Source organism: Anser anser (genome assembly GCF_964211835.1).
Source record: "Anser anser genome assembly, chromosome: 21".
In the NCBI taxonomy this organism is placed as follows: Eukaryota; Metazoa; Chordata; class Aves; order Anseriformes; family Anatidae; genus Anser; species Anser anser.
In genome coordinates, this window is record NC_139742.1 from 1,118,224 (window position 1) to 1,139,001 (window position 20,778).

Sequence of the window (20,778 nt, forward strand, 5' to 3'; positions counted from 1 at the left end):
GGGAAGTCCTTGTCCCAGGACAAAGGCTGTTCTCCCAGGACTGGGACCAGTACGGCTGGTTTTGAATCTGCCTTCTGCTCCCTTAGCCAGCAGCCTGGGGTTGCATGTTAGGAGCCTAACAGTGCTGTGGCTGCTCACGCACCAGGCTGGTGGGGAGAGTGTGGGAAAATGCCATTTGGACTACGGCTGTGTAGACAAAGTTACACACTAAGCTGGGGCTGAGGCAGGCCCTGGTGCTACAGCTTGAAAAGGAAACAGCCATCCGGGGATTTTTTTCTTGTGTTTTGGGATGTGGGAAGGACTGGAAACATGCCTGCTGGCTGGAGGACAATTCTCTGGGGCTGCGTCTTTACATAAAGAAAATAACCGTCTATCAAAAGAAAACTCTTTTGAGAGGGTGAGAAAAAATGATGCCGGTGCACTTGCATTTAGCAATTGCTAAGCTGCATGACTGGGCATGAGGAGCTGCATGAGGGGCTGCCTCTGCCCAGGGGCACCTTGCAGGGTGGGCACATGGCTCTGAGTTGCCGTGCCGGCAGTGCCTTGCTGAGGCAGGGCTGCTCCCCCTGCTCCTATTTGAAAAGTGTGTGAAAAGAGACTGGTGCGGCCAGGAATCCGGACAAGATGCTTCATGTGTATAGGGCTTTTCCCATCAGGACGGGCAGGATGTGGCATGGAGAGAGGATGGGATATGGTGGGACATCTCTGCTGGCTGTCACAACCTCACGGGGAAGCCACCAGGGAGTCCCAGGCTAAACTAGGCCTCTAGTGTATTAATAAAGTTTTGCCAAAGCAGAGCAGAGACCCCTCCTTTTCCCTGGGTTGAGCTCTCAGTGAGAGGTCTTTAATCAAACAAGTGTGTTTTGGTGTCACAAATTCTAACAAGCAGCCGCCAGGGACAGAACAGCTTCTCCAGTAACAGCACTGCACACTGGTGGTTCCTGCATCTGACAGGCAGGAACCGTCTATGGAATGCTGGTGGTCTCCAAAACCCACTGCAGGCATCAGAGAGAAGCAAAATAATTTTTCCAGTGGTGGTCCAAAATGGGACTGTGCTGGGCTGGCACCTTCCTGCTTCTCCTCCATGAGCCCAGAAAAGGGGGGCTGGAGCAGAACCACACCTGGAGCATGATGCCAGACAGCTGCAGGGCCTTTAAAGGAAAGTGGCTGACACGCTCACAGGGGGCTCCTACCTCCTGACCTGGCTGCTATGAAACTGCAGGAGGGTGGTGGGTGTGCAGGGCCCTCCCGGTGCTCACCATCCTTCAATAAAATGTTAGTTTTGTCCCTAACACCTGTAGGAAATCAAAGGAATCTCAGAGCAGAGGGTGTGTCTGTGTTGTGGGCAACAGCAATGGTAGAAAATTTTTCCTGGAACTGTGTTGGATGTAGATAACTGTGGAGCAAGAGACCCCTTTAGGTCAGAAAGTGGGGTGGGTTTGGGGAGAAAGTGGTTGGCAGTGCTCACCCTGGCGGGGGAGGCAGTGCCACAGGCATCTGGGGTTTTTGGCATCCCAGCAGAGTGGCCTACCAGGAACCCCATCCCTCTGTGGCCCTCTACGAGGCCACAGACATTATGATGGGCCACAGGCTGCAGCAAGCCCTGTGCCCCCTGACTCAGCACAAGGGTTCAGCCGCTGCAGACCCAGCTGCGCACTGGCACTGGCTGTGCAGCACCTCAGGACAGGGAGCAGCTGGCACCTCTCTGCTCAGCCTTGACCGTGGGCCTGTGGCTCCTGCTCAGTCCCACAGGTCCATGCCAGTGCTCCTTTCCTTCATTTTGTGTGCTTTCCTCCTGCCCACACAAGTTTGGGGACAGGTGAGCTGGGCACTGTGGTGTGGGGGGATGGCAACACTCCCCCGGGCAGGCATGGGCTGAGTTGATCTGTCTCCAGGGTGCTGTGGCCACCAAGAGCCACTCAGCTGCCATTCAAAACCTGCCATGGCTTTGGATGTGAAGGGGGAATGCTGTTCTGAGGGAGAGGAGAGACCTGGGGGGGTTTCTTTCATCCTGCTGCAGGGTGCTCCTTCAGGAGCCCTGCCAGGGCATGGGGATGCAGAAGAGGAGGTGCTGAGGTCTGTTAGCGCTTGTGCTGCCCAGAGCCCTGCACGTGCCTGCGCTGGGGCCACGTTGCAGGGGAAGGATGCTCTGCCCCCAGTCCCCAGCCCCCCCTCTGGGATCCGCAGCCTCATACCATGAGCTGCAGAAAGGCTCGCAAGGCACTGGCAGCACCCTTATCCTGCAGCCCTGGATCTGCCAGCATGAGAGGGCAACCAGTCCATGGGGAGTTTGTCCTGGGCATCAGAGGGCTCTCAGCAAGGCAGCCTGCTTTCTGGACAACTGGCAACACCTTCCTGGAGAAGCACACCCATTTGCTGTCTGTTTTAGCACCAGGGGAACTGCTACCCCAGCCAGGAACCTGCCTGCAGGAGCCCCCAGTCCAGCGCTGGCCAAACACTGGGCTGGGAAATGAGAGAAAAAAGGTTTTAGAAAGGAAGGCAAGAATGGAGACTTTTGCTTGGGTTTGATCTTCGCTTCCAGGCAGGCATCTTTGCCAGGAGGGAGATTATAGCCTTGGATACATGGCTATTGTTCCAGTCCCTGAGTGCTTCAGTGACCGTAAGAGGAAAATCTTTGGGCTCGAAGCTCAAGTGCATCAGGGTGAACTCCCACCTGCTGAGTGTAAAAGACACTGGCTCAGTGGGAGCTGCCCTCATTTTCACTTTGTTTTGTTGCACCCCTTTATTTTTCTCCTGTACCAATGGAAAATAGATGAACTTGCAGCCTTATTGCCCACAGATTGAACAACAACAACTCAAAAAAAAGCCTTGCATTTGTGCACAGTGGGCTTGCTCAGTGCTGGAGGCTAGTGTGGGCATTCCCCAAATCTTCCCGGGCAGCCCTAGTATGGCTCTTGCTGTGTTGGTGAATCAGTGCAGGTGGGGATGTGAGAAGATGCACCCTAGGCAAACATCTCTGCTGGCTTGAGGGATTCATCCCCCCAGCAGCGCAGACCTCAGGCTGCCTGCAGTTTTTACAGTACTGCCTGTAATTTTGGACTCCTACATGCAAGGAAAAGAGCCACTGTGGAGTAGTTCAGCACCAGCAGTTTATGAAGCCCAGATGCCCAAATCCTTCAGTTCATGCAGAATTCAAAGTGCCCAGAGATCCCTGAGGAAAGGCTTTGGGCTTGCTGGGTGGTTGGCCCATACTGGCCTGAACTCTCCAAAAAATACACCTGTTTCCTCAGCTGAGTCCCCACTGTTGGGTCAGTGCTGGTCCTGACCCCAGACCCACAGATCTTGGCTGGGCAGTATGTGGCCCTGGGACTGGGAGAAGGCTGCAGCTACTCTGAGCTGGATGTGGCTCCACACTGCTCCCAGGCAGGACTGGGCTTGGTTTTGTTTTTGGGATTGGGATTAGTTCTTGTGATTGGTTTGGGGACTGGTTCTTGTATTGGTTTTGGGACTGAGAGTGATACTGGGGGATTCCTTTTCCCATGGGCCAAAACACATGGCCCTTTGGGCCCTTTGAGCCCATGACCAAGGAGTGAGCTCCTGCCATTACCTCCCTTCAACGTACCGCTTGAGAGCTGCCCATGTTGCAGAGAGGGGCGGTGCTCCTGCTAGGACAGCTTTGCAGGATCCTGCCATCCCAAATGTGTTGCTGCCTACTGTGAAGGCTGTGCTGGTCTCTAACCAGCCCTTCTCCCTTCCTACTGTTCTCACTCCAAGTATGTCTGTAGAGTATCTGAGGCACCCCACTGCCCTCCCCTGCTCCCTCAGGAGCAGACTGGGACCTCTCATCTGGTCTGAGATCAATGTTTTGCTGTAGCGGCTCTTGAGTGTGTCATGAGGTTGCTTCAGCATTGCTCATGGCTAAGCATGGCTGATCTTATGGTGGCTCATCTTATCCCAGCTCATCCTTACCCCAAGATTATTGAGTGCTCCCAGATGCATAGCCCCTGCATTTGCTCTCAGCTGAGAAACTTGCGCATGGGAACAGAAAAACCCATCGCTTATCCCTCTCTTTGGACCGAGGTCTGTTGCAGTGACTCCAAGCACATCCCCTTCTTCCTGTTATTTCCCAACCACATATGGAGTTGCAGAGCCACTCACCAGTGCTCCCAGATGTGCTGTCATCTCTTTTCTGTTCAGTGAAGATGTTGAGAAGCCCAGCCCCGAGCAGCAAGCAGCCCCACCCACAGACACCGATTCCCAGGGCCAGCACTCCATTCTCTGTCTGGGAGGGACTCTCAGCGAGTCCCTTTCTTTCCTTCCAGTTTTTCCACTCATCACTTACTCGGCCTGGCCAGCAGTCTCCCAGGTGGCCCTGTGTCAGATGCTTTTGTTGGAACAGGTGGATTAGAAAAACTTATTTCCTTTGTCTGGGAAACCAGCAATCCTGAGATTTTTTGGGTGAGACTTCTCATCTTTGTTCCCCTCCTGCTGCTTTGTCCCTAGTGAGTATTTTGGCTGCAAGTCCCTCAGGGTGAGAACAGGCTTTGTTGCACAGCTGGGACAGGGCTGCACCAAGACCTGTTTTTCCTTGGGAAACGATGCCTAGTGCCTCAGCCTGGCAGCTGCTGGTAATATAGCAATATATTTCAAGAGCCTGCAGATGCCCCAGGCATGCTGGTGCCAAGTCCTAATTCAGATTTACCTGGGACCAAGCACTCACTGTTGACCCAGATATGGGGTGAGTAAAGGCAGAGCTGGGGCTCTGGGTCTGGCCCTCTCTTTGCCTGTGTCATCTGGCTGTTCCTCTGGGCTTGCTGGTAAGCAAAGGGACCCCTGTAGTACGTGACATCTCACAGAGATGCCTGCTCCTTCTCTGCAGAGGCCCTGTAATGAAGGTGGCACCCTATATACAGGCTGCAAGTATGCAGAATTTGCATTAACTCATGGGGACCTTATTGCTGTCCCACAGCAAGCTCTGGACCTGTATCTGATTCATTATATAGATATTTTAGAATACCATACATGTCTGGTCATGCTGAGGGTCTCTGTCCCCAGTGCTATGAAAGCAGGAGAATTGGCCCTTGAAATTTCATCTTGTGCCTCTGTCACTGGGGGCTCTCAAGGCAGGATGGTGCTGGGGGGAGTGTCCCCCTTTTATCTGGCCATCCAACAGGCTTCTCAGCTGCTGCATGTCTTCTGAGCCCAGTGGGCTGGGGGCCATGGTCAGCTCCTTTGGGAACAGTTATAATGATGATGTGATGTGCAGAGAGCAGGGACAGCATCTTCCTCCATGGATCCCCTTTCTATGCCCCTGTCTAGGGTTGGCAGTGCCTCCAGGCTGCAGCTGGGTGCTGAGTGGAGTACTTGCCTGCCTGGGCACAGCTGCTGGGAAGTACTTGCATGCCCAAGTACTGAGCTCCTGCAGGCAAGGCACCAGTGGTGTGATGACAGGGGGGCTCCAGAGGTGCTGGACAGCCTTGATGTCTGCTGGGACATGGGGCCCCAAGACCTCTGCCCTTGCCTTGCTGCACAGCGCAAGGACATGTAGGAGTGTTGTAGGGTGCCCAGAGGTGGCAGGGCAGCAGGGTGGCAGAGCAGCAGAGAGGCAGGGTGATCAGGCTGCAGCAGGCTGGCTCCCTGCATGGTCACTTACACAGTGAACCTGCTTGCTCAGGCAGGTCCTTTACCTCATAATCTGGAGCCCTGCAGAGGTGACATCTGTGCCATTGGAGCACTTGCATTGCTGGCATCCAAACCCATGTGTCCTTGATTTTCTCAGTCAAATGAAGCTGAGCTCTCTTCTCATGGCATCAGGAAATCCTCCGCTCCATCCTCCGTTGATGAGAAAACCCTCCCTGTCCCTTCCTTTCTTTTTCCTGCTAAATTCATTCATGCCTGGAGCTAATTTTATACTCCTTGGCACAGACAGCCCATATGGGATACCCACTTCAGTGCAGGTGCTGGGTCCTCCCTGTGGGTATGGCTGGGTTGCAGGCAGAGGCACAGCCCCACTGCCCTTCCCAGTGATAGCCCTGGTGAAGGGGGCAGGATGAGACATGGCCACTCACAGGAGACCTCCCTCTGGGGCCAAAGCAGCCAGTGGCTGCACCTCGCCTGGCTGCTGGGGCACCACGGCTGACCTTGCATGCAGCAGCACCGTTTTGCACCACATGTAGGTGCAGCATCGCTGAGATGTTTCTCTGGCTACTGCTGGGCTCACATGTCTGTGATTCCTTTTGCGTGGCTGGGAGTGCATCTAGCCCACAAGCATATCCCAGTGACCAGTGCCTCCCTGTATGTGCTGGAAGTTCAGTGTCCTGGGATATTAGTCTGTGTTTTGGGTTTGGGCTGTGCTGGGGGCATGCCTGAAGGCACCACCAAGGGCCATGGAGCTGCTGTGTGAGCAGTGGTGCAGTGGAAAGGCGATTCATGCACAGCCATGCTGAAATGCCTCAGCAGTTCTTCACCCTGGAGTTCCCTGGGTGGGAAAGCAGGGCCAGCCCAAGGGACAGAGAAACAAGGCATCAAGAATCAGCAGCAAATGCCCAAGGAGCTCCCTGCCCATTGGGGCATGGTAAACAAAGGGTAGCAAACGTGACTTTGTGCAGAGAAGGCCAGGGGGAGCAACCTTCCTGCAGTGAGAAAGCCCCTGCTCCACACCACATATGGGCAACCTGGGAACAGGATGGCTGACATTGCACATGGCCAAGGTATTAATCCAGCCACGTGCAGAGATTTGTAGGAGGATCCCACAGCACTGAGCTGACAGAAAGGCAGATATGTCCCCATGTCTCTGAAAGCAAAATAAGGACGAAGAGCAAGGGACCATCCCTACCACCACAAAGCTATTCCAGAGCCATCCTTGCTCAATGCTAATCAGAGGAGAGCTTGATTCCTCTTCAAACAGCCTCAGAAGACATCTTCTCACTGCTTATTCAGTCAAAACGATAAATGTGAGTCTTGGCAGCTATTGGGAAAAGGATTAAGAGTGTCTAGAGAAGATATTTTTGCTTCCGTGTTAATCCCTGGTGTAGTTGCACCTGTGACAATTGCAGGTGTGCACCTCAGAAACACTATGTGGGTGAGAGGGATGGCAAGAAGAGTCAGGAACAGTCAGATATTTCCCCGTGGAAAATTGAGAAGAGCCTATAAAGTCATCAGTGATGCAGGAAGGCAGAGAAAATGGTACTCCGCTAAACCTCAGACCCAAGACTCTGGTCTTCTCTGGTATAAGCAGCAGACTTAAAGAAAAAGGGATTTTTTTTTTCCACATAAATCTGTACATGAATGTCTTGGTGTTCATTGATACAGGTTTTCTAGAGGCTAAATACTTACAGCGAGGAGTTGGACACACCTGCAAACACTCACCAGTTAAACACAGAGGAGAAAGCCATGCGCTGCTGTCAGTGGGCACCAGCCTCTCTGTGCCCTTATTTAACCTTTTACTTCCCCAGCCCTGCTGCTGGTCACTTCTGGCTGCACCGAGCAGAGCAGGGCTGATACATGGGGTGATGATCTCCTCCATTCTCACTGTACAAGGGGCTTGCAGCCCTGCTTTTGGGGCAGGAGAGAGCCCCCCTGTTTTGACCACAGCAAGCTGCAGGTGGAGGTCTCAGCTTGTGCCCAGCTGCATGCTCCCAGAGAGAAAAGCCCAGGAAAGATCACTGTCTCAGAGGGAGGACAATGGTCTCATCCCCGGTGGATTGCCTTGCAGCAGCAGAGCCTCCGTGATGTGCAGGGGAGTGGTGGCCAAGGGCACGCAGACCACAGCCCTTGGCAAAGGCAAGGCCCTCTCTAAAAGCCTGATGCCACAGCAATGGTCAGGAAGCGCTTAAGAAACCCAAGTGCTGGTGCAATATGTGCTGTGTGCAGGGCAACTGTGAAAAGTGGCTTGCTTAAGAAAAAAAATTAAGTGAGGCTGCCTGTGAGGAGCTAAAGTGTGACCCTTCTGCTTGCAACTCAACTGGGCTGGAAGCCATGTTCTCCTTCAGACTGCTCTCCTTGGTGATATCTCCTTGTTTATTATTTTGTTCAATGTTTTATCCCTCTGTGTAAGCAAGCTCAAAATGTCCCTTTCAGAGCCAGGGGCCCAGCCTCCCTTGGCTCAGTGCTCCATGTGGAAATGCATTTCATTATTCACTTGTGACCATATTAAAAACTATCTCAATATATGTCTGTACTCCTCATAGCTGTCATAAACTCTTTGTAATGATTAAAAGCAGTAATATATTTATAACAGCTGGTAGGTGAGACTTCTTCTCAGAGCTTTTCTGTTGCTCGCCTCCTACCAAACCCGCTGGGGTGCCCTGTGCTGGAGGGCCTCTGGCCTGAGGCAGATGGGAGCCCCCCACTCCCTGCCCCAGGGCTCAGGGTCCCCAGCCCTGCCAGGCCCTCACTTTCCCAGAGCGTGGCTGTGGCAGGGGTGATGCCGGAGCTGGGGACAGGAGGGGCTGAGTCCCGCAGCCTGGGTGGTGCAAGGGGCGCCCAGGATGGCTTAAGGACAACGTCTGGGGCAGCAAGAAACTGGAACTGAGCCCTGAGACAAGGGGTAGTACCCGGGGGAGCGGGCAGGGCGGCGCTGAGCCCCGCAGCAGGGGCGATGCCCAAGACGGGGGCCAGGACCGGGCTGAGAGCCTGGGACAGGAGTTGAGGAGTTGGTGCCCGGGGGCCGAGTCCTGGCTCAGGGGCCGTGCCCAAGGTTGGGGGGGACGGGGCCGAGCCCGGGGCAGGGGCAGGGGCAGGGGCATGGACCGGTGCCGGCTCCCCGCTGCCCGACGGGGCCCGTGGCCCGCCCGGGTGGGCCGGGGCGGCGGTGACTCAGCCGAGAAAGGCGGGCGAGGAGGAGGAGGAGAAGGAGGAGGAGGAGGGGGAAGGGGACGGGGACGGGGAAGGGGAGGAGGAGCAGGAGCCGCCGCAGCCACCGCGGAGCCGCTCACCTGCCCCCGCCGCCGCCGAGGAGCGGCAGCGCCCTCCCGGCCCCGCCATGGCCCGCCGGGTGGCCGCCGTCCTGCTGCTGCTCGCCCTCGGCTGCCTCCTGGGCATCCTCCTGCTCTGCCTCGGCTCCGGGGACGCGCGCGGCCCGCCGGGCTTCAAGGTGAGCGGCGGCGGGTGCGGGTGCGGAGGGGACGGGGACGCGGGGCACCGGTGGCGTCTGGGCTACGGGGGCCGGGGGCCTCGGGGGCCCCGAGCGCCAGGGAGGGCACCCGGCTCTGGGGGCTCCGGGTGGCGGAGAGGCTCCGGGGTGCGGGGGCTCCCCGGCGCCGGCAGAGACCCTCGGAGCCGGCGGTCCCCGAGCCCGGCCAGAGAGCCCGGGGGGCTGCGGGGGACACCGCGGCGCGGCCGCGCCCTGCCGCCTGCCCTCGTTCGCCTCGGAGGAGCCTTCGGAGCGCAGCAGAGCAGGGCCCGGGGTGCGGTGCCCCCGGCCGGGCTTCTGGGGATGGGCGCCCCGGGCGCTGCTGGGCTGCAGCTGCATTGCCTTAGCTGGCACTGCAGGGCAAGAAAGGCGCTTGCCTATGGAAATGCGCTGGTGTTTGTTGTTTTCTTGTTCTGTGTTTTTTGTTTGTTTTTTTTTTTAATTTGACATTCAGGCACCGAAGGAAGCTCCCGAACAATTTCTTGTTGCCAAAGTCCTCTGATTGACTCCTGCTGCGCAAGTATTTTGTTTTAAAAGGGTCTTGTTTCTTTCAGTGACAGACGGCTATTCCATGGGGAGCAGGCTCTTGTCCTGGAAAGTGGTTCATCCACAACCCCCTCTTTCTCATCCTGACCAATTTGCTTGGAAACTTTCTGACTGCCAGATGTGTTGCCTTCTCTCCAGATTTGTCAGATGTAATGAACATCAGGTTGAGAAAATGAACTGGCTTAGCCAGGATGATACTCCCTGGTTGTTAGTATAATCACTAATAATTAACTCTTTTCCTATAACACCTTTCTTTGCCACTCATTTCCACGTGCTGTGGCAGTTAGGGGCTGTGCTCATAGTTGGTTTCCAAGCTGATTATGTCTCTTTGGACACGGGGGAATTACAACTACTGTTGCTGAGACCTGTCTGTATTTGCAGTGCTTTGGTCATTCTGGGAAACCTTTTATCCTCCTGCAGTTGATTCCTATCTGGAGCTTTAAGCCAGCTGTGTTCATGCAGCACTGCAGTTTGGGGTTGCACAGATGTGCCTGAGGCTAAGCGGCCCAGCCCAGAGACCTGGGGTTTTGCCCCGTTCCTGGATGGAGCAAGTGCAGCAGGGTTGGCACCATGGTGCTTTTTCCTGGGGGGATGCTGCTGGGCAGGCATGGAGGGAGGTAGTTCTACACAAAGCTCAGGGCTGTTTTGGGGATGCAAAGATTTGTCTTATTCTAACTCAGCCCAAAACGCACCAACACAGGGTGAAGTGCTTGTTTTGGACTCACTTGGCAGCCCCGGCCAGCCCAGGGCTCTGGCCTGGATGCTGGTGAGCTGCAAGATTTGTCCCAACCCTTGTGCTGCTGCTCACCCATCACCAACAGCCATTTCAGCATGGGGGGGCAGCCCCAATCTCTGTCCCTTCTCCCCAGAGGAGACAGCCCTCCAGCTTAATGCTGCTTTGGGGTACATTACATGCCCCTGCTCTCCTTCTGCCCTCCCTGGTCAGGGAGTCAAGGGGCCAGCTCCAGCTGCAGGTGCCATGCGGGGCTGTGGCATGTGCCTGGCTGGCCTCCACTAGAGCCCCTGTGCGGCCAGCCAACCCTGTGGCAATGGGGAGCCTGGAGCAATGTCCCCAGCCCTTAAGAGGCAGAAGGAGGGGCAGAGGCAGCAAACCAGAGATACTCCAGCCCTGCAACTACCCAGTAGCTCCCCTGCCTTGGGCTGTGTTCAGGAGCTGGCTGCACCTCTGCTTGTGCCAGGGCTTGCGTGGGGTGAAGATGCATGAGTGGGTGGATCCTGTGGAATCCTGCTAGCCTCGGGATCAGCACAAGGATCAGGCCCTGTTTGCTGGTTTGTCCTGCTCAGTTTAGGGTGGCAGCCAGAGTTAAGCCATGATTGTGATCAGTCCTGCTCCTTTTTGGCTGGGGGGGACTGTGGGCCCATCCTCCCCTCCCACCCTGGGCAGGACATCACTGTCCTTGCTGGCTTGGTCCACATTAGCAACAGCTTCTGGGTGACAGCTCAGTTCACTTAGGAGCTAAGGCTGACCCACAGCTCTACCTCCTCTCCTTCTAGCTCCTTTGCTTGGAATATAGCCCTAAAAATACCCCAGATTATTTATTCTGCTGCCAGAGGGACCTCGGTCTTCTCCTTCCCTTCTGGGTACACAACTGAGCTTATGGCACCACAGCCTTACAGCTCTGAGCTGTTTTCTTTCCTTTTGCAAACCTTCCTCTTTTTTTTTTTTTCCCTTCTTTTGGCAAATCTCTTCACTGGCTTTTATAAAGCCTGTCAGGTTTGTTCCCTGTGAGCCATCCTGGGGAGAGCTCGGGTTCCTGTGGCAGGAGACCTGCCATAACCAGCAGCACCCTCAAGGGAGGTGGGCTCCATTGTGGGGCCAAGCTGAGCCCACGCTGTACTGTGGGACAGCCCAGAGAGCCCGTGGGTGGGGAGGGATGGGGAACTTGGGCCATGAAGCATGGCCTTGGGGCCCGATACCAGCTGCAGTGAACTGGGCTGTTCTCAGCACCCCTCCCTGCCTCCCCCAGGGGTGTGGGACATTTCTGGGCAGCCTTTGGAGCTGTGCTGTGCTTGTCCATTGGGCGAAGCCACACGTTTGATAGGAACCCCAAGCCCTACCCGCGGTTTTGCCCTGTGGCCTTTGAGGACATCGACACTGTGTCCTCTCCGTGGGGACTGAGCTGCCCTGGCTGTGGCTAAGGAGGGCAGAGCCCACGGGCCACACAGGGCCACTGTCCCCATGTGGGGCTGTGCTGGGACTGTCCCCAGTCCTGCAGCATCACTGGAGTCAGGCTGGTGGGTCCTATAGATAGAAAAATTGTCTCTTCCTATGCTGCCAGGAGATGCTGGTGTCGTGGGACTCCCACAGGCTGGGGACAGGGCTGTAGACATGCGTGTGAAGCCTGCCAAGCCCTGTGACTCTGACAGCCAAGCAGGACAGGGCCAGTGAGAAGGGTGATGGAAGCCAGGCACCAGCACAGGAGAATGCCAGGACATCATTGTTCCCTCCAGTCCTTGTGTTCAGCCAGCTTGTTGGCAGGCGCAGGACACCTTGGCTAAAGAGCTGAGGCAGCACTTACACTGCAAATCACTAATGAGATGGGCTTTTGGTGGTGCTTCTTTCTCCAGAGGCTTGCCGTGTGCAGAGCCCTGTACGTGACCCGCCTGAGGCTCCCAGTGCTGCCATGAGCCTCTCTGTGCCTGCACAGCAGCTCGTGCTGGCTGCACTGGTGACAGCCACGTACCCCACAAAGGGGCCAAAGGGACAAAGGAGCCAAGAGCTCACCCTGGTGCTCATTTCGGGAGAGCACTGGGCTGGGTTTCTGAGCTCCCTGCACCCCCGGCTACCCCCAGGCCCTGCAAGGTGCATGTGGCCCGGGTAGGGGCTGTGACAGGGACAGGGGCTGGTGCTGGCACCAACACAGCCCTGCTGTGGGCGGCAGACCTTGTCCCTAGCTGCCATTCAGATGCTGGAGGAACGTGCGTACCCCGGCTCTGCAGGAGGGGACGTGGCATCTGCTTCATCTCTGGGACCCTTTCAGCCACCTGGGTCTGGCCTCTGCCCCTTCATACACACGTGTGCACACATGGCCTTCCACTCCTGCTCACTGCCACTCAGCTGCTGGTCCAGGCAGGCAGTGCTGGCCAAGCCACCACTGCCAGGGAGGACGGCCCCTCCGCAAGGACAGGCTGGGATGCAGAGTCCTGTGGAGGCCAGGAACGGGGTCAGGAAGGGCTGGCACACAGCACTTCCCGAGGCAGCCTGGCTCCCGCCACATGCCATGCAGAGGCCGTGGTTCCTCTTGTGCAGGGGCAGCCAGGGTGCAGGACATGACGGAGCAACTGTCTGTGCTGGGAGCTCCCTTCAGCAGTCCTGGGCCCAGCTCCTGGGGCCAACCTCTCTCCAGCACTTTGTGTTGCCACTCGTTGTTACCTCACCTGGATCCCAATGCTGCTGCCTGTGGCACCCATGTCCCCACGGGTCCCTCACCCACAACTCCTTGGGCTGCTGCCCGTCTTCACCCCACACCTCACAGCAATGGGTTCTGCCCCACAAGAACGCTGGGGTCCAAGAGGACACTAAGAGGCGCTTAGAGCACATGGCAGAGGGACATGCCTGCTTGGGGCAACTGGTTCTGGTTCTGCAAGATGCCCGGCAGTGTGGCCCAAATCTGACACATCCCCCAGGGAAGCTGCTCCAGGCCGTAGCCGGACTGGTGATACACTGAAATGGGAGTTGTGGATTCTAGAAGGAAACACATGCCCTCAGGCAATGCCACTCCCCAGCTGCTGCCTTGGCAGCTACAGAGGAAACCTGCATACACAACAGGAAGCTTAGTGGAGGTGTGTGGGCGGGAGTCAGCTCTGGGGTTGGGGGGCAGCCCCACTCACCCCACAGAGCTCGGCGCATGCCCCGGGGGGAGCATGGGGTCAGGGCTGCAAGACCCTACTGAGTGTGCTTGGCTTACTGTGGGTCTGAGCAGGCAGCACAGCTGTCCCAGGCACACACACCCACACGTGCCTGTACATGTACATGTACACACGTACATGCGAACACACATTCACACACACACCCCTAAATGCACACACGTGCATACAAACCGGCACCCATGTGCACACAGACTCACGCCTGCACGCTTGTGTGCATCCACCCTCTTGCATGCACACGTACCCCCACATATGTACAGCCATACACCAGCATGCCCACACACGTACATCTACGTGCACGTCTGCACCCCCCACACGTGCACCCACCACCACAGCTCTCCAGGAGCTGGAAGCAGCCAACCCCACACCAGTGCTTTGTCACAGGACATTTCCCCACATGCCACAGGCATGTGGAGCTTCCTCTGCCCACCCTGAGTACGGCCATGTGTCCGAGCTGGTGTGGCCATGTCTGTCCCTGCTTTGTGGTCAGTGTCGTGTCCCCAGAGCTGCTCCCACTGGGCTGTTCACATCCCTTGTTTGTGGCACCAGGCATCCCCAGCGCTGAGTGCTCAGCACTTATCCTCTCAGCCTCCTGCTTCAGCACTTCTTAGCCCCTGCTGCTCCTCAGCTACCCCTGTTTCCAGCCCATCCCCTTGGCAGGCTGCAGCCTCCCCCTGTATCACCCCAGAGTTGGTGATGCAGGGGCAGCACAAGCCCCCAGCTCTGCTCAGCCCTGGGGGCTGAGGGTGAACTGTTGGTGCTTTCCCCTTTGGCGAAGATCTGTCATCCAGCTAATCATAATATCACTCAGGGGTTGCCTCAGCACACTGGCCCCAATTCCCCCTTCTTCCTGGCCGCAGAGGGGGACTCTCTTGGCTTTTTTGTCCAAGGGCACGAAGCAAAGCCCTGCCTGTTAATGGGAGACGGGCGAGACTGTGGCACCAGGGGGGTCACATGTTGAAAATGGTTCCCAGGGGAGCAGGGAGGCACTGTCTGTTGTGGGGCCATCTGTTCACATGGAAATGGGGGTTGCTTCTGAGGGGGGAACCTCAGGTGACCTTTCCCATGCCCCAACACTTCATTCCTGCTTCTTCTGACAAGCTAAAAGTAAGCTACCCAAAACTGAACCCTGCAGCCACCTGACCTGGAGCCCACTCTGCAGCTGGTTGAGGACAAGGACAGGCAGCGATGGGGCAGTGGCTCAGAGCCAGATGATGGCCCCACAGGCCCAGCTGGTTGTCTGTCCCCGTGGGACCCAACCAGGCAGGGCCAGGGCGGCTCGAGGGCATTGGGCTGGGAGAAGAGCAGCCTGCCCCTGCCCAAGAGTCCATGTGGGTGCTTGGCAGGGATTTATGGGGTGCAGGTAAAGCCATTGTTTAGGCCAGGCTTAAGTCTGAGGTCGTTTCAGTCCGGAGAGGTGGTCAGCTGGGGCAGCACTGAACCATCTTGTGTTCAGCCCCAAGCTAGCAGCCTCCTCTCCAGCAGAAAAGCAGCTCTGGCCACAGTGTGAAGAGGCCCAGGCAGGCAGCCCCGTGGCCATGGACAGCTGAGTGAGGCAAAGGGGTCTGGGGCCTGGGGGCTGCCAGTGGCGTGGCACAGGGCAGCTTCTCCCCAGGAGCTGGGTAACTGTGTTTGGCAGGAGGGAGCAGGGGTTATTTATAGCCGCAGAATGGGCAAGCCTTACAAGGGCAGGGAGGGATGAGGTGGCTGGCTGCCCTTCTTTGGAGCGCTGCGTCCCCAGGCGGCCGCCCTCAGGTGTCCTCCCTGCTGGCCTGAGGGGCCACAGCTCAACACAGCTGCCTGCCACGAGGAGCAGTGCCGTGGGGGTGGGAGCAGGAGGCAGCACCTCCCGGCCCGTGCTCAACGAGGCGAGGGGGTCCCTATGCCCAAAGAGCAAGTCCCCTTGGTGTGCTGAGCAGCATCCCAGGGCAGCGGTGTCCCTCTGGCTGGGCAGAGCGCTCCGCTCCCAGTAACATCCGAGGCCAGGCAAGACCCTGGTATGGACAGGCAAGACCTCACTCACACAGTGCTCACCCCAAGAGAGGATGCTCCTCCACTGCCCAGAGGAGCTGGCTGAGGATGGTGGGACTCAGCTGCAGTAACTTCCCTGGAGGCGGCCGGGGCAGCCAGAGGGGCTCCCACCCTCTGGGCCTGATTCCTGCCTCTCCACCTGCAGTATGGCATCGTGCTGGACGCCGGGTCCTCCCACACCGCTATGTTCATCTACAAGTGGCCTGCAGACAAGGAGAATGACACTGGGGTGGTCAGCGAGCACAGCATGTGTGACGTGGAGGGTAAGGGCTGTCCCAGCCCCCTGGGTGGCACATCCCCTCGCTGGCAAGTGACCATGGCTGTCCACATGGCCTGACTGCCCTCCCTGTGCTTTCACCAGGGGCAGTGAGGTGTTAAAAGGGGTCTGACTCTGTTCCCAATCCTCCCCCACCCCATTCCCCCAAGGGAAATGCGCTGTAAGGGTGGTGGCAGTTTGTATTTTCCTGCCATGCATCAAACCTCCAGAACACAATTCAGGCTCACTGCCTAGCCCAGCAAGGAGCAAGGGGTGGTTTTCCACTATCCATTTATCCAACCTTTTCCAAACTGCCACCAAGTGAGGGATGCAGCATGGGCAGAGGAGATGTGGCTAAGCTCTGGCTACTTGGACAGCTGTGTGAACAGCTACAGCAACCCTCAGCTCTGCTGAACATCCTGGGAGGGGCAAAGCTGCTCACTGAACATCCTCCCACCACCCACACGGCTGCAGGGCAATGCAGTTTCCCTCTCCACAGGTCCTGGCATCTCCAGCTACAGCTCCGACCCTCCAGCTGCTGGAAAAAGCTTAGAGCACTGCCTGAACCAGGCTCTGAGAGATGTGCCCAAGGAGAAGCATGCGGTGACTCCGCTCTACCTGGGCGCTACGGCTGGCATGCGCCTGCTCAAGTGAGTGTTGGCTCTGGCTGTGCCAGCTGCTTGGCCTCAAATGTTACTGGGGAGGCCTTGCCTCACCACCCCTCCATCCCACCACCCATGGTGGGGGTGGAAGATGTGAAGGAGGGCTGTGAGGTCACCCCTTTGCCAGGCAAAGCTGCCCCCTGCCTCCAGATTCCCCAAGGCAGTGGCTCCGTGTGCCTTGCAGAGCTGCTGGGGAATGCCATGCTGCAGGAGACGCTCTTCAGGACACAGGCAGCATGTCCCTCTGTACTCCCCATGTGGGATGAAAAGGGGCAGTGGAGGTCTGGAGGGGCAGCTCCAGGATAACCCACCCCTTCTTTTTGGCTAGCTAGGAGCAAAGCCCCCTTGCACTTACTGCCAGCCCAACTGGACACAATGAGGATATTATCCCCCAAATCCACATGAGCACACAGTCCTGCCCCATTTGCCTGGCCACCAGAAAGAGAGAGCACACCTCCACCTCTGCCTCCTGGCTCCTTCCCTAGCAGAGACAAGGAAATTAGCTGGGTTTTGGGGGATGTCCCAGCAGGTACATGGGTAAGAGTTCCCCACCTGCCTGCAGTCAGCTCCCACACACTGGCAGAGCCGGAGAGATACACAGCTCTAACTCTGCCCCTTGCACTGCTGCATGTTTCCATCTTGCCTGCAGCATTGCAAACCTCCAGGCCTCGAACGCCGTCCTCAGCACAGTGACAGCCATGCTGAAGTCATACCCCTTCGATTTCCGTGGAGCAAAGATCCTGTCAGGGGAAGAGGAGGGGGTGTTCGGCTGGGTCACAGCAAACTACCTCCTGGAGAACTTCATCAAGGTGGGCAGAGGAGCTTGGTGCCCAGCAGGGCTGGCTGCAGTGGCCAGACTGCCCTGCAGCTAACTGCTTCCTGCACCTGCTACTGTCTCTTTGCCCAGCGCGGGTGGCTCGGGGAATGGATCCAGCCCAAGAAGAAGACCCTGGGGGCCATGGACTTCGGGGGTGCTTCCACACAGATCACCTTTGAAACCAGGGACACCATTGAAGACCCCAGAAATGAGGTGATGCTGAAGCTGTATGGCCAGCCATACAAAGTGTACACCCACAGCTTCCTCTGCTATGGAAGGGACCAGGTCCTCAAGAGGCTGCTCTCAAAGCTCCTCCAGGTACTGGCATGTGCTCACCCAGGGATGCTGGCTATCATCACCCCAGCATTTATACAGGGTGGGAGGTGCTGCACCCCAGATCCTTCAAAGCACTGCTTTGGACCTGTGATTACCTCCTGGGTTCAGCTTTGGGGGCCAGGGCGAGAAGGGGATGATTTGCAGAGAACCTGGGGTTGCTGGGACTCATGCTTTCTCTGTGGGCTTCTCCCAGCCCTGCTTTCCAGGACAGCCCTGGGGGCACACATTTTCCAGCCAACTCTTGGCTTTTGCCCCCTAAGCCTCTCCCATGGTCCCAGGGCTTCCTCCCACCTTCTCCATAAGGTGCTGCATTCAGCCTGTGCCAAATGTCCTAAGTCATCTCGAGACGACGGGGGCAACTGCTGCATCCTGTAGTCCTTTGCATCCCAGGCTTGCCGGCATCTCCCTGGTGGGAACCAGAGCCAGACAAGCGATGCCAGGGCTGCTGTGGCACAGGGGAGCCAGGGTGATGGCAAAGCTCACAGGGGCCCATGTGTTGCTCCTCCGGCAGGCTGAGAGCTACCAAGCAACTGTCCCCAATCCCTGCTGGCCCACAGGCTACCGCAAGAGCCTGTCATTGAGCAGCATCTACGATAGCCCCTGCACAGAGAAGGAGAGGCCCAGCCTTCCCCTCAACACCATCATCACCATGGCTGGCACTGGGAATGGGAGCCTCTGTGCTCTGCACATCAGCAAGCTCTTCAACTTCACCACCTGCTCCTTCTCCCGCTGCTCCTTTGATGGCATTTTCCAGCCTGAGGTTTCAGGAAACTTCATCGTAAGTCCCAGCATGGAGCAGGGTGGTGGTCTGGCTGTAGGATCTGCAGCAGTCCCCTGGCTCCCAAGTGTCATGTGTCAGCAAAGCCAAACCCCATCTCTGCATGGGCGGTTGCTTGCACCCACCACAGGTTACACCAGCTCTCTGTGGTGAAAGGGTTTGCTCCCAGCCTGTCCTACAGGTGTTTCCATTCCTCAGGCCTTCTCTGCCTTCTTCTACACGGTGGACTTCATCCAGACAGTGATGGAGAGACCTGTGCACTTGCCCAAAGACCTGAAGGATGCTGCTGAGACCATCTGTGCCACCAGCTGGAGTGAGGTGGGCTCCCCTGGCACAGTGGGAAGGAGAGGGGTGCTTCATGTGGGGCATCTCCTGGGCTCTGAGAGCACCTCTTGGAGGGGGCTGGGTGTCCTGGCACCTTCCCATAGCATGAAGTAGGGAAAGGGTTGGTGATGGCTCCCACATGGAACCAGGAGAGGTTCAGGTGGGTATGAGAAGTGCCTTGGCCAGCCAGATGCTACTTAGAGCTTCGGGCTGCAGAAACAAACCCTGGAACATACTGGCCTGACCCCCTTTCTCTCTCTTCATGCATCCCATCTAGCTGCTCCAGAAGGCTCCTAAACTGGAGAAGAGGCTGTCAGATTACTGTGCTACCAGCATGTTCGTTTATTTGCTCACCACCAGAGGGTACAACTTCAACAACCATTCCTTCCCAAATATTGCCTTCCAGAAGAAGGTGGGTAACACCAGAGCACATATCCATCCCATAGCATTCATTTGACACTAGGCCAGAAAGCACTACAAAAGCGATCATCCCAAACCAAGAAAGAGCCAAGCAATGCGTGAAGAAAGATCTTGGGGAAAAGGGGCAGGATGGGACTCAGTTTTGGGGTTTATATTTTGGGATATCGAGAAAAAAAATGATCTGAGTTGACTGTAGGGTGGTCATGCCAAGCTGTTTCCACAGGCAGGAGAAACCTCCATCGGCTGGGCCCTTGGCTACATGCTGAACCTCACCAACATGATCCCAGCAGAGGAACCTGCTTCCCACAAAAGCATGCTGTACAACTACTGGGTCATCCTCATCCTGCTTTTTGTGGTCACCACCCTGACAGCTCTGGTGACTGCTGTCTACCTGCTCCGCCGCAGCAAGTCCAGCGCAATCTAACTGCAGGGACAGGACAGGCCTTGTCTGCAGGAGCCAGCACCATCCTTTCTGCTGAAGTCTGACTACTTGGGTTGCAGCAAGTGCTTGGAGATACTGTCCTCTGACACCCAATGCCGTCTGCCCTAGAGGGAAAGCTGCCCCTTTTTGCCTTCCCCTTGCTTTCAAGCAGCAGAAAAGGTAGGGATGGACAAAAGAGGACTGCTGACCCTGCAGTGCAGCAGGAAGAGAATGTCTTAAGGGTTTCCCACTACTACTCAGGGACGGATGCTAGAGCAGTCTCGAGGTTAGGACACTTGTATCTGGGGCATCTTTCTACCACCAGACCTGGGCTGGACTGGGCCAGTGAGTCCAGACAACTGCAGGACTTTATTCTCATGTGCATGGGGAAGGTGAGGAATATCACTCTAGTCCATATAGCTGACCCCACTATCCTGTCCCCGGAGAATCAGCCCAGCCATTCAGGGGAGCTCCAGGCATCACCCAGAACCTACACTGTCTTTCTGGCTGATGCACAAGCTCCAGTGACCTTCCCGAATGCCAGATCTTGACCTGGACTTCCACCTGCCTTGAAAGGGCCCCTTCCACTACCCAAAGGGGCTTTGGGTAGGGACTAAGCAACAACCAGAGCAAGCAGCTTCCCAGGCCTCTTCTTCAGCAACCATATGCAGTGCCTTTCTCATTCCTGTGGTTCCTAGGCCAGTCTCACCTCTGCCACAGCCAGTGCCTCCTCTGGCTCTCAGGTGCATGGCTGTGTCAGTGCACAGGTGATGGACTTGCTGTGTGAGCAAGGCTTTCTGCTGCTTTAGGATTTGAATCCTGCATCACCCCAAGCCAGACAGCTGGGAGGATGTGCCTTCATGTCTGAATGAGTAAAAACAGGGACATGGAAATGTGCAGAAAGGTTTGTGTTTTTTTTGTTGTTCTTGTTGATTTTTTTTTTTTTATATAATCAGAAATAAATCTTTGTAACCATTCCTATGGCTTTGTCACCATCATAGCAACAGGCTGACAAAGCCTGGCTGTCCCACAGACGTAGTGCTGCTGGTGGGCTCTGCTTGGACACAACCGCACGTAGAGCTCTGCCTGAAAGACTTGGTCTCTTGCAACCTGCCCAGTGCTCAGACACAGCCATGGTTTTATATGCTTTACCAGTCTGCACAATTCCCCAAGACAAGACAAAGTGGGCTTGAAATCCCACTCTA

General features: G+C 56.6%; 1 protein-coding gene across 1 annotated transcript; it reads left to right on the plus strand.

The window, feature by feature from the left end:
* The first annotated feature begins 8,807 nt into the window (after window positions 1–8,807).
* ENTPD2 (ectonucleoside triphosphate diphosphohydrolase 2) lies at window positions 8,808–20,550 on the plus strand. Its single transcript, XM_083807318.1, has 9 exons — window positions 8,808–9,055; window positions 15,705–15,822; window positions 16,315–16,465; window positions 17,127–17,286; window positions 17,385–17,612; window positions 18,142–18,408; window positions 18,607–18,726; window positions 19,010–19,144; window positions 19,376–20,550. Exons 1-9 carry the CDS (start codon window positions 8,945–8,947, stop codon window positions 19,574–19,576), a joined length of 1,491 nt encoding a protein of 496 aa, XP_083663444.1. The 5' UTR covers window positions 8,808–8,944; the 3' UTR covers window positions 19,577–20,550.
* Window positions 20,551–20,778: the final 228 nt, after the last annotated feature.

Bases quoted from the DNA above. Each gene is read 5' to 3' on its own strand.
- ENTPD2 (XM_083807318.1), top strand. From the start codon at position 8,945: ATGGCCCGCCGGGTGGCCGCCGTCCTGCTGCTGCTCGCCCTCGGCTGC. The intron at 17,613-18,141 runs GTACTGGCATGT...CTCCTCCGGCAG, and splicing joins TGCTCTCAAAGCTCCTCCAG to GCTGAGAGCTACCAAGCAAC. The intron at 18,409-18,606 runs GTAAGTCCCAGC...TCCATTCCTCAG, and splicing joins AGGTTTCAGGAAACTTCATC to GCCTTCTCTGCCTTCTTCTA.